Consider the following 16,692-nt stretch of genomic DNA (forward strand, 5'->3'; position numbering starts at 1 on the left):
CCCGGGCCCGTCCTGGGTCATGCCTGCAGAGCGCCGTGTGTACCCCCGCACGGGGCTGATGTTTGTTGAGCGTTTGCCATGTGCTGGGCTGGTCGGTGCAGTTGGGATGGCCAGTAGACAGATGGAAGACAGGCTCTGAGGGGTCAAGCGGCTTGCTCAAGGTCGAGCAGCTTTTCAAACCCCATTCCGTCCCTCCGCTGCAGGAACCGTCCCCCACCTGGCCAGGACTGGGGCTCTCGGGGTCCAGAGATCGGGGCCGCGCGCCGCCCAGCTTCCCCTCGCTCCCAGGGGCGGCCCAACCCTGCGGGGCTCAGGCTCCCTTCCCACTTCCTCGAGCCGCCCCGTCCCAGGCGAAGGTGCCCCCGGGCCCCAGCTGGCTCGGGCCTGGGCCTGGTTCAGGTGCCCTCTGCCAGGCAGTGGCTGGCTCCACGCAGGGCCGTGACCTCGCTTGACGCCAGTTACCGGGGGCTCCCTCATACGGCAGTGAGAGCCCCAAGGGCCGGCGCAAGTCAGAGCTGCGGGGAGGAGATGGAGCAGCGCAGCCCTGCCCTTCGGAAGCCCTCCCAGGGGCGACCTCATCCCTTCCCCCGGGCAGCACCGGGTCATCCGTGGGGTGCCGGCTCTTGCTTTCCAGCACTGCCCAGTGGGCTGCTTCCTCCTCAGGAAGCCCCCGGTCTGATGGCTGGGGCCCGGGCCCGGGCAGTGCCCTGTCTGACAGAGGAGGAGGAGGAGGAGGAGTGCTCACGCCCCAGCGCCCGGCACCGGGCGGCATTAGCTTCTCCAGGGCCCGGGCCTCCCCAGCTGACGGATCCGCTCCTTCCACCCCACTGATGGGGCCTCATGGAGGGGAGAGGTGCTCCGGCGGACCCTCTTCCTCCCCGGGGCGCACGCCTCTTATCTCGCTGCAGGCGGGGGGTGGCCCGAAGGGATGAGCCCCGCCTTACACCCGTCCTCCCGCCTGACTTGGCGCAGGCTCAGTGGAGGTCTGCATCTAGGTTTCAGGCCCAGGCTCAGCCAAGAAAGGGGCACCGCCCTGGTCACTTGTCAGTTGTCCTTGCCCGGGAGGGATGCTCCCTCTGGACACTCATGGGGAGCAGGAGGCTGGGCCAGTCACCCCTAAAGAGCCCTCCCTTGGCGGTTCATATTTTAACTATGGAATGAGATGCCGGGTGCGCAAACGCCTCACACAGCGCCTGGTCCCAGTGTCCCCCCCCCGCCCGAATCCTAGGGGGGCAGGAAAAGCTGGCTGGCGGGCAGGTGGCAATCTCCTGCAAAGCAGAAGGAAGGGCCCAGCGTTCCCGTCCTCAGCATGTGGCCCCAGACCCTCCCAGCCCGGGATTATTCAGCAAGCGTGAGACTTCTTAAGCCACAGCTTGGACATGGCCTTTAGTCCCCAAAGCTGAGAAAGGGGAGCAGCCCACAGCTCACTCCCCTCCCCTCTTTACTTCTTCTGCTGTTGGACTTGGCTTTCACTGTTGCTGAATGGAGGGACCGCAGAGGCTGCTGGGTAGACAGCCAGGTGCTGAGACCTAACTACCTGCCCCAACTTGCACACCCTAACCTGATCAGGTTAGTGTTAGCCCCGTGGTGGGGAGTGGGGATCGCCTGCTGCTGCAGTTGACTCCATTCACTTGAAAACTATTGATCAGTCCCCCAGCCCTGTGACAGCCCTGAGGACACAGCCACCCCCTGGGATCTCTGTGCCCGGCACATAGAAGTGCTCCGTAAAGATTATTTTTATTCATCAGCACTTCCCCACCCCCACCACAGTATGGGCAGACTTCTGTCCTGCTCACCCAGTACACAGTAGGTGCTCAGTAGACGTTTGAGTGAGTGAGTGAATGCCCGAAACAACATCCCTCAAGGAGCCCTCAATCTGGTGAAGGAGACCGGCGTGTCACTCACACACAACTACTGAATTTGTACACTCAACATGGGGGAAATGTATGGTGTATGAGATCTAGCTCAATAAAACTATTTGAAAAAAGATCAAATCAGAGATTAAGTTTGCATGGGAAGTTATGGGTATAAGAATATATTACATCTTGCAACATTTCTACTAATTTATAGTCCTTACAAAATGACCCAAATGCCTAATATGCGTAAGACTGAAGGATTCTGTTCACTGGACCGGTTCAAAGATCTGTATGTATGTGACAATAGTCTGTTCATTCTCGGAAGCATTAATTGAGCATTTACACTGAAAAATTGCCCAAGAATGGGGCGCCTGGCTGGCTCAGTCGGTGGAGCGTGTGACTCAATCTTGGGGTCGTGATTTCAAGACCCACATTGGGTGTAGAGATCACTTAAATAGAAACTTTAGGGATGGGGCGTCTGGGTGGCTCAGTCGGTTAAGCGTTTGCCTTCGGCTTAGGTCACGATCCCAGGATCATGGGATGGAGCCCTGAGAGACATGTGTTGGGCTCCCTAGTCAGCGGGGAGCTCGCTTCTTCCTCTCCTGTTGCTCTCTCTCTCTCAAATAAAATCTTTTTTAAAAAGTTGCATAAAAAAGGTAGAGAACAGTGGTAGGAGTGTGTGTCTCTGAAGTAATATTTTTTTTAAAGATTTATTTGAGAGAGAGAAATAGAGCACTCGTGTGGAGGGAGGGGCAGAGGAAGAGGGACAAGCAGAAGGACAAGCAGATTCCGTTGCTGAGCGCAGAGCCTGATGCAGGGCTCAAGCTCACAACCTCGAGATCATGACCTGAGCCGAAATCAAGTCGGGACGCTTCACCGACTGAGCCACCCAGGCGCCCCTAAAGTAATATTTTGAAAGACAGAAAATAATTTAAGAATGGAAAGTTAAAACATTAAAAATATTTGTACCACATTTCTATATATTTTAGAAACTTAATTTATGAGTTGATATAATTTGTATTCTGAACTTCATTTTTTAAAAAAGTGGGGTGTTGGTGATGCGAATTATAACCAAAGTTTTTATGAAACAAAAATAGCACCAGCTCGTTTTAAAGAAATTACATTTAATAGATCATCTGCTTCCTAAGGGCAGAAAAGAGAATTGCAAACTCAGTGACAAAGCCCTCAGTCCAAATATTTGCAGTGAAGCTAGTAGGTTCTGGTTGAAGTAACAACCTGACAAAGTATGATTAAGTAATCTGGTTTTCCTTCTGAAGATTTTACAAATTTTAGTTATACTGAGAAAATAATGATGAAGCATTTTTACTTCTATGATAGGTAATTTTTAACATTTATTTAACTGTTTGGAATGAGGGATCAGTTCTTTTTAAAAAATTGGAAGCTTTTGGGCACCTGGTTGGGGGGTGCTCAGTTGGTGAAGCGGCCGACTCTTGGTTTCAGCTCAGGTCATGATCTCGGGGTCGTGGGATCGAGCCCCCCGTGTTGGGCTCCTGGCTCAGCGTGGACTCTACTCCTTTCTCCCTGGCTCGTGCTCTCTTAAATAAATAAAATCTTAACATTTTGAAGCATTTGCTCTAGAAGCTTCATCACCAAGAGAACAGGAGGAAAAGATGCTCTTCTCTTGGAATTCTAAACCGGGCAGGAGGGGCCAGCCAGGGGTAGTGGGGCCAGCAGGTGGGGGTGCACATCCTGCCCCCTGCTTCCTGTGAAGTGGGGGTAGATGGGTCGGTGCCCGTGCCGGCCCCCAGGAGCCCTCTTTCCTTAGGGTTCGCTGGTTGCCAGGAGCGGAAGCCCACTCGCCAAGCCAGCAACACACACAGCTGTCGGCAGGCTGTGCGGGGCTCACGGGGGGAGGGAAAAGGACCCAGTGGCATCTGGAAAGACAGAGGCCAAGTCGGCTCCGGGATCCCAGGAGTAGGAAACCTTCCCTGTGGGCATGAAACTCTCTCCTCTCAGTCTCTCCTGCGAGAACGAACTGCCCTGCCAGGGGGAGGGCCCATGTGACTGCACTGGGAGTTGGTGGCACCAGGGAGACCCAGTCCGCAGTGCCCACGCCCCCCAGTGGCCACTTAGTCAATGATGCGAACAAATGACAGTATGGACACACGGAATCTTGGAATCGGGCCCCAGAAGGACCTCAGCAAAGGCTCCAAGGGGCTGGCTTGTCAAAACCACAGCGAGGGGCCGGAAGGACCGTGGACAGCCCTGCTTGCCCACCTGAGCCCTCACGCGCTCGACCACCACCTGTCTCGGGGGTGCTAAGTGGGTGCAGAGCTCACCCCAGAGCCAGGTGTGGGGTCCCTGAGGGTGGGAATCCTGCACACATTGGGTGTTTGCAGAGACGAGAGGCCTGGGGAGGCCGCACCCAGAGTGACGGAATGACATGGGGGGGGCCCCCAGCTCTCCAGGGGCACGTGGGGCTGGGGAGTACAGACTGGGGAGCCAAGCGGCAGCTCCGGGCCCCCCCCAAGGGCCCCTCTTCTCCCCGTCCACCGTGCGAGGCGCCGCCACCCTGGGGCCAGCCCTCACAGCCAAGGCCACAAACGCTTGCGAAGTGAGGCAGGCGAGAAAGAAGACAAGGCCAGTGCTAACTGCGTCCCATTTCTTGTTGTTTATTTTTTTGGTTTTTTTTCTTTTTTTTTTTTTAAGTATGGAAGCTCAAGTATAAGATGTAGATTTTTCTTTAAGCTTTACAAAAAAAACAAAATAAAACAAAAAACTCCTTTTGCATTCCATAAAAATTGACAGAAAAGCACCTGGCCAGAAGAGCAGACGGTCAGCAGGCCCCCCCCCCCCGCGCCCCCACCACGTGGTCTCCGTGGGACAGGGTTCCGTCCGCGCAGGACAACGCGGGGGGGGGCCACCCCCTTTCTCACGGAGCTGTCCCCTGTCCCCCCAGCCCCAACCCCCAAACACACGTGGAATCAGATTTCCAGTTTTTCTTCTCTCTTTCACACACCACAGTTAGTTCATAAAATTTTTTTGTTTTACATTTTTTACACCAATGTAACAAAAAGGTGGGAGGGAAGGGGAGGCAGACAGACAGTATTTTATGCCTATAAATGGGGGGGGGGGGCAGACGGGGGGCTGGGGCAAATGAAAACACACGGTCTCTGTGGAAACATGGAGAGTTCTGATAGCAAAACGTGGTGGGAACGAGGCCTCAGAGACGGAGGGTGTTTACTGGGCTTTATTCTCAGGGAGAGATGGCGCCGTGCGGCCCGGTGAAGCCAGTGTTACGGGACCTGGTGGGGAGGCGAGGGGCGAGGGAAGGGAGCAGAAGACGAGTTCTCTAAGAAAGGAATCTAACGAGCGCGTGGCGTGTCCAGGGAGCGTGGAGCCGAGCTCTAACACTGCTGCTTTCTCTTCAAGGCCTCCACCAGGTCGTTCTTAAGAGCTTCTTGCTTTGATTTGTCTGCGAAAGTCTGCACAGACCTGCCAGGGAGGAAAGGAGTTGATCAGTCTGTGTCACGGGACGGGGGTGGCGGCGAGGGCCAGGGCGCCGCGGGGCTGGTGCCTGGCTGGGTCCCGCTGCCTCCCTGGGTCCCGGGCTGGGCACCCCCACGAGCGGCGCCGAGGCCCACAGCGCCCGAGACCCGCACCCTCGGCCCCTCACCAGGCACCACAGGGGAGGCGCACGGCCCACCTGGGCAGGTGCTCACCTCTGCACTGGGGGGGGGGGGCGGGGGCAGGGAGGGCTGGTTGGAGCCAATAGAACCCTAATCCACTCCTCTGGGGCCTGAAGCAGGTGGTGGCTCCTGGGCTTCCCCCTCACTGCACCCCTGCCCAGCAGAGGCGGCCCGCCGCTCACCCCCCAAGTGCAGGGTGCAGAGGGACCCCACTCAGCGAACGTTTAAGACCCTCTGGACAGCTGAGTAGACTGGGTTCACATCCAGGGCAGTGCCTGAAGGGCAGGCGCTTTGAGTCTTCTGCTGTGCGACACCATCAGCTGTGAACTTGGCCGAGAAACTCCCTCGGCCTGGACTTCAAGAGGCAGTATGGGACTGAGATAAGAGGCCCTGGGTCCCTGCCGTCAAATCCTGGGTCTGTGGGGACACGCTGCCGTGCGTGCGCTTGTGCCCGGGCATGAACACTCCTCAGCGCAGCGAGCAGCCACTGAGGTCCGCAGAGGCCGGTTTACAAGGTGCTTCCCACACATTTCTCCTCTCCCTCTCTCAGCATCCCAGAGGGGGTCTTACCGGTGTCTCAGACGAGGACACGGAGGCTCAGGGAAATGCCCCGACAATGGCCGAACGGTCACTCTGTCAAACTGACCATTATGTCGACCAACCAAGGACTTATTAAACTACTCATAAACTTTCCAACAGTTCCGAAGCAGCAGACAGAAGGGGTGAGGGCTGCCCGGCAGGAAAGCTGTGGACACCAGGCCCCACAGGAATCCCCAGCTCCACGTGCATCGGCCATGAAGAAGGATGGTAAGGAGGAGCCAAAACATAATCCTCAACTTCCCCAAATGGGTAAAGTAACATGAAGCAGTACCCACAAGAACATCCCAAGTTGAGTTCTGGCTACTGAATCCCAGAAACCTCATGGGAAGTGGCCCCCCAACGTTCTAAGGGGGGTGCAGACAAGACCATCCCTGAGCCACTAGAAACTCTCACAAGTGCCGTCCTTTCTGGTTGAACATTTCTGAACACCTGCCCTGGTGGCTCTTGGCTTCCATCCTTCACCAGTCCACCACTTGCTTCTGAAAAAGCTCCCAGCGGGAGACTGCCGGGCCTGCGAGGGTGCTGGCTCTTCTGGGAAGGAGGAGCCGAGCACAACTGTGCTCAGCCCTCAACCCCCACAAGGGAGAAAGTTCCAGAGTTAGAACCAGAGTGAGAATCAGGTAAGAGATGGAAGACTGGGCTTAGAATGACTTGGAGGTATAAGGACCGAGACACTCATTTAGGGGACAGAGTTTGGAAAGGTCACTGCCAAGCCATGTCAAACCAGTGTGGGAAGGAAGACACGTCCTGGACCCCTGGAGTGCCAGCTCCCCACTGCTGTGTGTGTGGGGGGGTGGTTTATGCCGGAAAGTCTCCAATGGTGGCCACGGGACAGGGATCTAGAAGACTTCAGGAACCCCCTCTCCCCAAAAAGCGGAGGGGCTGGGAAGAAAACTGCACTATCGTGGCATGCCTTAAAAAGGAGGTTTTCTCCCGCTGTGATGGGAATGTGATGGTCCCAGTGTGAGGCCAGACAGACGTGCTGAAGTCCCATGAATGCAGAGTAGCTGGGCGGCCTGGTTCCATGAATGCCCCCACCCCACCCCGCCCCAGAGATCCCGCTGAGCCTCTTCGGGGTCAGGCCCCCAGGGGCCAGTCCCTGGGCCTGGGCATAAATCCCTTAGCCCTGGGCTCTGCAGCCCTGCCCTGCCAGCTCTCCAAGCGCCTTCGATTAAAAATAGTTTCCCTCCCCTCCTGGGACACTGACCGCTTTCATACACATGTATCTGTCCACACTCCAGTTGCAGTTCTTGGCTATTCTCAACAAGCAAGACTATTTCCCTTCCGTCAGCGTGAGGCGTTTAAGAGGACGGCCGCAGCGTGTTAGGGGCAGAAGGTTATGCGGGTCCAAGCAGCAAGCCCGGCCAGGGGGATTTCAGCCTCTCCTCTGTGCTCTAGCCTCGGGCTCGGGGCGATACACCCCTTTCAAAAGTCATGGCCCCCAACAGTCCATTTCCCACCAAGAAGGCTTCTGTGGCCTCTGGGATGCTCGGGGGGGGTGGGGGAAGCCCCAGCCACACAGACAGTGGACTCCGAGAGGCTGCCCGGGGGCAGTGGCCATGAGGAAGGCCGGGCACACAGCCCAGCAGTGCAGACAAGCGGCTTCTGCTGGAGAGGCAGGGTTAATCCCCAGACCGGGCTTCTTCCAGAGCCAGAGCCAAACCCTCTCTCTGCCCCACACCCAACCCTGCCCGGAGTGCAAGACACACAGAGCACACACGTGACACGGGTCTGTGTTACACAGGGCCGAGGGGACACGTTAACGTGGCCGCCCACAGCCGTGAGCCGGCACACGGGGTTAGTGGTGGTTTAAAGGGCCGCGTGGCCACGGCTGGTCCAGGGGTGGCGGCGGGTTGGTGAGTCCTGTTTAGTGGGGAGGGTGCTCACGCCTCTCAGGCAGGGTACCTGCGTCGACTTAGTTATCAGGCTGGATGTGGATCTGGCGCTGGGTCAGCACTTGGGAAAGTTCCCTCTGCAGCTGCTGAAACTTGGGGTGGTCGGGGATTACGTCAACAGATCTACAGAAAGTGGTCAGAGATGAGTGCGGCGGGAGGGGGGCGACACACTGAGGAGCAGGTGGCCGCTGGAGACGCGGGGATGGAGCAGTGTCGTCAGGGCCCCTGCACTCGGGGGCAGCGGCACAGAGCGGGGAGCCACAGAGCTTGATGCTGGAGGCGCTCACAACCGCCGCCCCCCTGCGCGAGTGTGCTCGCGGAGGACAGGGCGCTGGCCCCACGTTACCAGACGACAGCGATGTTGCCAGAGCTGGGGAATAAAACCCACCAGGGGCCAGACCGAGTGCCCCACGGACGGGTGGGAAATTGGAAAGACGAAGATCCAGAGGGGGCTCCTCGCTATTTTAAACTGTAAGGAGAAGGAAGCTAGAAATCGGTCTCCTGGGGGAATTTACAAGTCAGGGGAGCCCCCAGAGCGGCTCCCTGCCTCTGCTTTTGGCCCACAAGGAGAACAACCCATGGAACGGGGGCTCAGGGGGCTGGAGGCTGAGGGTAGAGCACCAGACCTTGGCCTCACAGAGTGGTCGGGCAGACACTATCCCATCTGACCCCTGCCTCCCTGACTGGATGAGGGCCACAGACAGGAGCCCCTGGCCAAAGCTCGTGCAGCTCAGGGGGGCAGCACCTGTGCGAACTCCCTTGTTTTCTGACTCCAAGGCCAGGGCTCATCCCACAGCCACCTCTCCTGCCACCTGAGGGGGCTCTGGCCTCCTGCTCTATACCCCCGTGGACTCTGAAGAGCCAGAGAGCCCTTCTCAGCCTTCATTTGGGCCAACGCTGCAGAACCGAGAGCACAAGATGGGTGGGGAAGGGCAGCTGGGGACCATGGCCATGGTCACCAAACGAACGAACCGGGGGCTGCAGAGGGGAGCAGGCCGCCCGAGGGGCTGCCATCCTTCACGTGCTGTGAGGTCCAGGCAGATGCTTTAGATGGGAATGGCCCGGTGGGGGACGGAGAGGAGGGGGCTCCAGGGACGAGGGCACCGATGGCCGTCCAAGTGAGCGTCCCCCAGAAAACAAGAACAGCAGGGCAGGAACCAGCGTCTATGCAGGAGCTGTGTGACCTTTCAGAATCTGCAGTAACGATCCCACAAGGTGGGTACTTTAGCCAGGGGCACCGATGAGGAACCTGAGGTGCCTTGTAACTATCACGCCGCACACCTAGGATTCAAATCTGTATCTTCTGGTTCCGAAGCTCAGGCTTTGGGGTACATTACCTCAGCCCATTGACGATGTCCTTTGTTTTTCCAAAGTAGATCTCATTCAGCGTACTTCTGATTTTATTTTCCATGTCCTGAGAAGGGAGATCAGTCAGACAGGATGACAAACAGGAGGCCTGAGGCCCACAACCTCCCCTGTCCCACCAGCCCACCCCTGCAGTCCCCGCCGCGACCACAGGGGGGAGGCGCAGGACCGCGCCAAAGCCCAGTGAGCCAGTCCCCACGGCCGACACCGCCCCCTACAATTTGCATTCTGAGCGCTTCCCAGGCTTCGGGCACTGGGAAGCCAATACTCAGGGACTGTCGGCCAATGCTGACCATGATGGGAGCCAGTCTAAACCACATCACCACCCTGCTGTCCCCCCACCAATTTCGGGCACAATCCTGTGAAGCCCGAGAGTGCAGCACCCCTTCTTCCAAAGAGCGTGGCAAAGGGAAGGCAGAGGCAGCTGCAAACAGCCCATGGCCTTGTAGGGGTGCTTCCTTCCTGAGCTCAGGCCTCTGCTGGCACCCCGTGGGCTGGGGGAGCAGGCTTCCGGGAGCGCGCACTGTGGGGGGCGGCAAAGGGGGCGGCCTGGGAGCTGAGCCCTGCTTGCATGCCCATCAGAAGGCTCAGAGCACGAGCCCAGGGCAACAGGGCAAAACCCAAGAAACATGACAGAGGCGATGCAGGACCAGCATGTGCTGCGGGAGCCACCCCGAGCCCCAAGCCCCGAGCCCCGAGCCCCACTCACCTCTACCAGGCGCCCGATATTGGCTATGTGCGGGGAGCAGTCACTCACGGTCTCATCCTTCTCCATCTGCCAAAGAGAAGGATGCTCCCCCACGTCAGAGGGCTGGGCGCTCGGCACGAACGGCAGCCCCTGCCCCCAGCTTGGTGCTCCCGCCGCCAGCTGTGCAGCCAGCTGCAGGTGGTACAAGGCCGCCTGGCCAGCAGGGGACCCCAGCACGCAGGGACCGCAGCTGTAGGGCCCAAACCGCTCAGCCGGCAGAGGCCCAGAGGCCCCGTTCCCGGAGGAGGGTCTCCTGCTGCCCTGAGCGGAGCACGCCCCTGCCAGCCCCAAGGCCGCAGCGGGGAGGGCAAAGGGGACCACCCTGGCCAGGCACTGGCTCGGGCTGTCCACCCCCCATACTGCAGGGGGGCGTCCACTGTGCCCCAGCTGCCCTGCGATCCTGACACGGGGGCCTGAGGCTCAGACGGGAGGTGCCGCAGGCAGTGTGGGCAGAACCTGGACCAGAGCCCTCTTAGCGCGCAGCCTGCACGGCTGGTCGCGTGGCCGGGGGCGGTTTGAGCAAGAGAATCTGAACCCAGATTCCTAGACTGTGACCGAGGGGAACCCAGCAATCCGAGCCTCGGGCAGGGTCGTAACTGTTAAAGTTCTGGTCGAGTTTTACTGAAAGTATTAAAAGGAGGTGGCAGGTGGGGCGGGGTAGAGGGACAGAGGACTCCTGACCTGCGCCCTTACGCAGGAGGAGCGGACCCCCCGCCTCTCCCTCTGCATCAGGCTCATTTCCCTCACGAGACGGTCGATCCCTTAAGGAGAGGTTCCGCTGTCCACACCCTGCGGGGTGCCCAGGAGAGTGGTGAGCACACAAATACTCGCTGTTTCAGAATGGAACTGTGGTTGAAATGAAACATGGACGCTGGAACAGGTCATCGTGAGACAGGATGAAAAGCTAGGAACGCGGTATCGGGACAGCCAGAGCTCAGGACTTGAGACAAGTAGAGAAAGCACGGGTGAGGCAGGGAGGTGAATGGGCTTCAGAGGCTGGAGACCTGGGCGGCTGCTCGGGGAGTGCGGCAGTGGCCCAGAGGTCAAAGGCTTTGCTGTCACTTCTCCATCAGGGAGAACGACCGTCAGGCCACAAACGGTAGAAAAGACCCAGTTAAGAGCGAGATGAGGCCCCAAATGGGCGAGCAGATGGTAGGAGAGACCCAAGTCACTTTCACAAGTCCGATTCCGTGGAGCAGTCAGCCATCCCTGAAAAGTGACTGCGTGCTCAGGAGGAGCCCGAATGCCTGAGGAGGGCGGAGGCTGACCCCACTTTCACGAAACAAGGAAGATGAGAGTCGGAAATTAAACCTGAATCTGACAGTGAGCCACACAAGTTTTGATGGGACTGTTTAAAACTCATCTGTTGGCACATCTAAAATCAGCTATCTCTAATCTAGGAATCCACATGGGCTCATCGTGAATAAGTTCCACGAGAACCCCTAATTTCCTATTCTGATGGGGATGCTGGGAGTAGAGAACTCCTCTAGGGGTTCTCCACACACCACTGGCAGGTTCCCACCAAATCCCCTGTGGCCATGACCGGGGTGCCGGGTTCCCGGGGCGGCCTCTTTGGCGTCCTGCAGGCTTCCTGCCTGGCCCCGAGCCAGCCTGTGTGGGACTTAAGAGAAGGCACAGCCGTGAGCCTTCTCAGCATCCTGGTGACAGCAGCGAGGGTCCAGACGATCAGAGCCCAGGAACGTGGGCTGCTGCGGAGCACACGGCCAAGTGCACAGTCGCCTGTTCTACTCAGCCTCTAGAAGAACTCTGTTTTCAACCCAAGGACATGGAGGCTCAAAGATGTCCTCTGCCCAGATCACGGCACATTTGCTCTTCCTGCCTCAGGTGGCTGGGGCGAGTGCAAATCACACTCTGGGGCTCAAACAGGAAGCTCACCGAGTACAAAACAGGAACCAAGTCCTGTGAAGACACGCGTGGTTCTGAAGAGAATGTGACGTGCAGCCCCAACAGCTTTCACACAACTTCAGGGACAGGACCAGTTACCGGTGCCCAGCAGGGGGCAGCGTTCCCACCCGGTCCCACCAGTGGCAGGGCTCAGGAAGGTGCAGGCCCCTCTGCTCCGCCCAGCCCAGCCACATCTGCAGGGCTGGATTCACTTTAGGTGCCGGGTTTGAAGAGGCCCATGACCCCAAGACATGGGCAAGAACGGGGTATGTGCCCTGCTCCCGGCACCCTTGGGCCAACGTTCCCGGGAAGTCTCGATCCTCAGGGACTACCCGGGTCCCTACAAAACACCAGTGAGAGTGCTCCTGAACTTAGAAAGGATAGCTGCTCCCCATCACTTCAGGTTTCCTAAATACCCCACCCTGGGCCATCCCACAGTATTTGTTGGAACATCTGCCCTTGGCCAACCCCTGCTGCCAAGACGACCGGAGTGTGTGCATGCTGGAGAGAAGCTGGGAGCACACTTAGGAGGAAGGATGGTGCGCCATTTACCCATTTTTTTTTTTTTAAGATTTGAGAGCGAGACAGAGATAGCGAGTGAGAACACTGAGCGGGGAGGAGAGGGAGAAGCAGGCTCCCCACTGAGCAGGGAGCCCGATGGAGGGCTCGATCCCAGGACCCTGGGATCATGACCTGAGCCGAAGGCAGCCGCTTAACTGACTGAGCCACCCAGGCGCCCCCACCATCTACCCATTTTTAAAAGGGATTTTTGGACACCAATACACTCGGACTGTGTGCTCTTTCCCCGCACGTGGAAATGGTTCCTGTGCCCAGATGGAGGTCAGCTCAGAGAGCCGCTCTTCTGGGCAGGGAGAAGCTGGTTGGGGGGGGGGGGGGGGTCTGACCCAGACGAATCCTGTCCTCCCACAACGAGCAGTCTCTCGTCTTCCCCAGCTCAGTGCAGGGGGCAGGCTCCTGGCAACCTCAGGGAAGCGACGAGGCTCTGAGCTCATGGAGGGCCCATTTTATTTTACTTTTCATTTATTTTTTAAAGATTTATTTGAGAGAGAGCGAGAGCATACGCACACATGAGTGGGAAGGGCAGAGGCAGAGGGAGACAGAATCCCAAGCAGACTCTGTGCTGAGTGCAGAGCCTGCCATGGGGCTTGATCCCACGACCCTGAGATCACCACATGAACCAAAACCAGGAGTCGGACGCTTAACTGACTAGGCCAACCAGGCGCCCCCACTGAGGGCCCCATTTTAAATGAGTACTCAACAGCCCAAAGTGAGGCCCAGGCTGCTGGCAAAGGGGTCTGGGCCATCAGGGTAAGTAAAGTCACATCAGCAATCCAACCTCACGGAAATCATCTTTGTGCTCCAGAATCAACCTTCCAATGAATCGAAGTGGTGAAACCACCAAAGAGGTCTGGGGTGGGTGTGGGGGCAGGTAGGGGGGAAAGTGAGGAGGCCTGGTCTCCTCTAGAAGACGGACTCCCCGGGAGGGCAGCAGGGGTCCCTAAGCTCATGGCAGAGAATCTGAACCCAAGGGAAAGCCTGGCAGGGACCGGGGAAGGGAAGGAAGACATGGGCAGGGGTGCGGGCCAAGGCCTTGGCACACACCGATGTTTCCACGGCCCCCTTGCCCACACCCCTGCTGGCTCCGTCCACACCTGGTCAGGGTCAGCTTGCTGGAAATGCTGACCCACCAAAAATAGGCCTATTTTTGTAATGCATATATTATTACATCCTTATAAAAGTGGCTGCCAGACGAAAACATTTTTAGGGCTGTGACCACACAGATGTTCCACAACGTGGTTCCAACCAAGTCTGAAGTCAGAGCCCAGCCCGCCCAGCCCCACCAAGCACCTCTCCTCCTCTCTGTGGCCTGGAGATGGAAGGACATGGCACATGTTTGGAAAGCAGGCCGTCCTCCCTCAGAAGCAGGGTACAGTCTCCCCGGCTGCTCTGCAGCATCTTCCAATAGGCATGGCCCCGGGGGGGGCGGGGGGCGCTGGGGGAAGCCAGCCCTTACTCCATGGCTCCTGCTCTGGATGGAGCCCAAGGCCTGAGGGCCTCGGCCTTCTGCTGCATGAGCTACCACTCGCATGATGCCCAGGACGGGACCTGGCAGAATGGCAGCTCCATCCCTGGGGCTCCTCCAGTCCTGTCCTCCCGGTTACTGACCTGTGCTCTGGGGAAGAGCTGGGCTGGAGGCCAGGACTTAACTTGCTGTCAAGTCAGAAGACAGTGGTCAGAGAGCCTCTCAAGGAAGGTTCGGTTTGCCCAGATGAGGGAAATTTTAATTGAGCCTAAAACTACATATATTCTAGAAGACGAAAAAGTCTCTGCTTGCAAGGTATGTGGTAGCAGCAGAAACAGCTATTACTTATTGAGCACAGGCCATGAGTCCAAGTGGTTTTTTTATTTCTACTCTACAAGAGCATCTCCGAACAGGCACTATTAGCTTGACGGTGAAAATGCTGAGTTTCGGAGAAGGGAAGTGAACTGTCTGGGAAGGGAGTAGGCTAAGACTGAGCCAGGTCTGGATAATTCTGAAACTTGTGTTCAGACCTCTCTGTTTGCTCACATTCATGCACATTCTTTACCGGAAAAATCAAAAACAAACCACAATCCAGGGCTCGGAAATTCCGAGCAGTATCCATCCCCGCCTCAGCCCCCTCCCTTCCCCTCAGATGTCCAGTCCCTTCCCTTCAGACAGTGGCCTGACTGTCCCTAGAAGCCCCAATGCTGAAGCCCCTCCACCTTCATCCCTAGTCCAGGCTACCTCCCGAAACACCAGGAGCTGGCTGCAGCTGGGCCTCCCCCAGCGAGAAAGCACGCCCTGAGCCGTAGGCCCCGCTCCCCTACAGCCAGCAGAGGGCCGCGGGCCTTCCCCCCCCTCCTAGAACGCACTGCCTGGCCTAGCCTAAGCGCCAAGCTCGAGTCAAAGAGGATTTCCCTGCCATGAGACACGGGCAGGTGTCTCTGTTGGAGTTTGACTGCGTGAAGATCTGTCACAAGGCGCCTACACTTGAGTGGGGAGAGAGCTCAGCTTGCAAAGGACCAGCCTAATCCCCTCAACTCGACAAAACATTCCACCTTCGTTTCTAAATATTTGGAATCTGAAAAAAATGTCAAACGAACATCTGCAGGGCCCATCCCCGGATCGGAAACCTTGGATCTCCTTCCAGAGATTTACGGTCTTGCCTCTTTCTCACGTCTTCAGCTGTCACACGGGAGAAGTGACCTCTCAATGCAACTTCCTTTTCAACATGTTGGCACTTGGCTTGCAACATTTGTTACTTGCTCCACAGCCCTCCCACTGGGGCCTGGTGGCGGTCCGCCAAAGGGCACCTTCCGCCCTCCTCTCCTGGAAGGCCAGTGAGGTGCTCCCACAAAGACCACTGTGCACCCTTCCTCCCCAGCAAACCACCCCCCGCCGCCACCCACCGACGCCCGGCATGGATTTGCTAAAACACTTCGGCTACCTGCCTCGCCTTCCAGCCAACATCCCTAAGGAAGGCCTTGCTAGGTGGGAATGGAGGGAAGGAAGGGCCAGAGGGGAGGTGATGGGCGAGGGTGCCGAGCGAGCGCAGGCCGGTGCGCACCTGGTCTGAGCCCACGGGGGCACCTCTGCAGCCTGGGTGTCACGACCAGAGGTGACATGTGGCTCAATTCCCGGGTCACTGTTAAATTTACCAACAATTTAAAGAAAGCTCTCCATGTCCTGCACTTAGGCTCACAGCCACCTCAACTGAGCGAGGAGAGGGCCGGGGGCAAACTCCGAAGCTGGGGAGGGACCCCCGGGAGAGCCCTGGCCCTTCTCAAGATGGGGTGTGGAGAACAGGAAAGTGGAGGGAGCGAGCCAGGTGGGCCTCCGCGGAGCAGCGCTCCCGATGGCTGGTCAGGCCGGCTGGCGGGCCGGTGCCTGCGGACGTGGGGTCCTTCCTTCCAGACAGATGCCACACGTGGGTGAGGCTGTGTGCTGAGGCTGTGTGCTGAGGACTAGCTTCCAGAGCGAGAGCCTGGGCCTGGTCGCTGGCAGCACTGCTCGACGGAGGGAGCTCAAATGAGGAAGCCACCTCTGATCCCAGGGCTCACGTGGTGGAGGGTCACCCGTGCCTTGCCCGCTCTACCCCGAAATGTCTCCCGCCCTGTCCCTCCTGCCTTACCCTTCTCCTCCTTGAGGCCGACACCAGCTCACGTACTGACCTCCTGGCTGCAGGCTCGTCCCCTCCAGCCCTCCTGGGCCGCCTCCATGTGGCCCGAGTCCCCTCGCTCCTGGAGGACTCTTAACAGCTCCCTCCCCCTGCCAACTCATCCTCCACGCCAGCCCCCAGAGCCGATTTCTGAAAACAGAAATCTAATCAGATTTTTCAACTGACTAAACATCTTGGAAGCCTCACTACCTCTGGTGGTGAGCATGTCCCAGGGGGCCAACCTGCTTCCTACAGAACAATCGACCTTCAGGCCAAATGAACGAGGCACCCTGAGGCCGGGTTGCTGCACTCCAGGGAGGCCTGTCCCCTCCTCGCGACTCCCCAGGGTGTCTGTTTCTGGGGCCTTGCGCCCACCGCAGCTGCCCACGCCGGCTGAGGCGGAGGGGCGCCCCCAGGGTGGGGTCCTAGCCACACTGCGCTCACTGCTCCGTGCAGTTCTGTGCAAACGTT

At 58.1% G+C, this 16,692-nt stretch overlaps 1 protein-coding gene across 2 annotated transcripts in view; it reads right to left on the minus strand.

Moving 5' to 3' along the window:
* Positions 1-5,051: 5,051 nt before the first annotated feature.
* The window catches only part of CAPZB (capping actin protein of muscle Z-line subunit beta), a 128,295-nt gene continuing 116,654 nt past the window's right edge, over positions 5,052-16,692 (minus strand). For both annotated transcript variants that reach the window (XM_021684088.2, XM_044914398.1), the window contains exons 7-9: positions 10,076-10,141; positions 9,339-9,415; positions 5,052-5,312 (exon numbers count right to left, since the gene is read on the minus strand). In XM_021684088.2, the coding sequence (XP_021539763.1) occupies positions 5,225-5,312; positions 9,339-9,415; positions 10,076-10,141 (231 nt within the window). In that variant the 3' untranslated portion in view covers positions 5,052-5,224. The remainder of the gene's footprint in view (positions 5,313-9,338; positions 9,416-10,075; positions 10,142-16,692) is intronic.

This window comes from Neomonachus schauinslandi, chromosome 4, assembly GCF_002201575.2.
Source record: "Neomonachus schauinslandi chromosome 4, ASM220157v2, whole genome shotgun sequence".
In the NCBI taxonomy this organism is placed as follows: domain Eukaryota; kingdom Metazoa; phylum Chordata; class Mammalia; order Carnivora; family Phocidae; genus Neomonachus; species Neomonachus schauinslandi.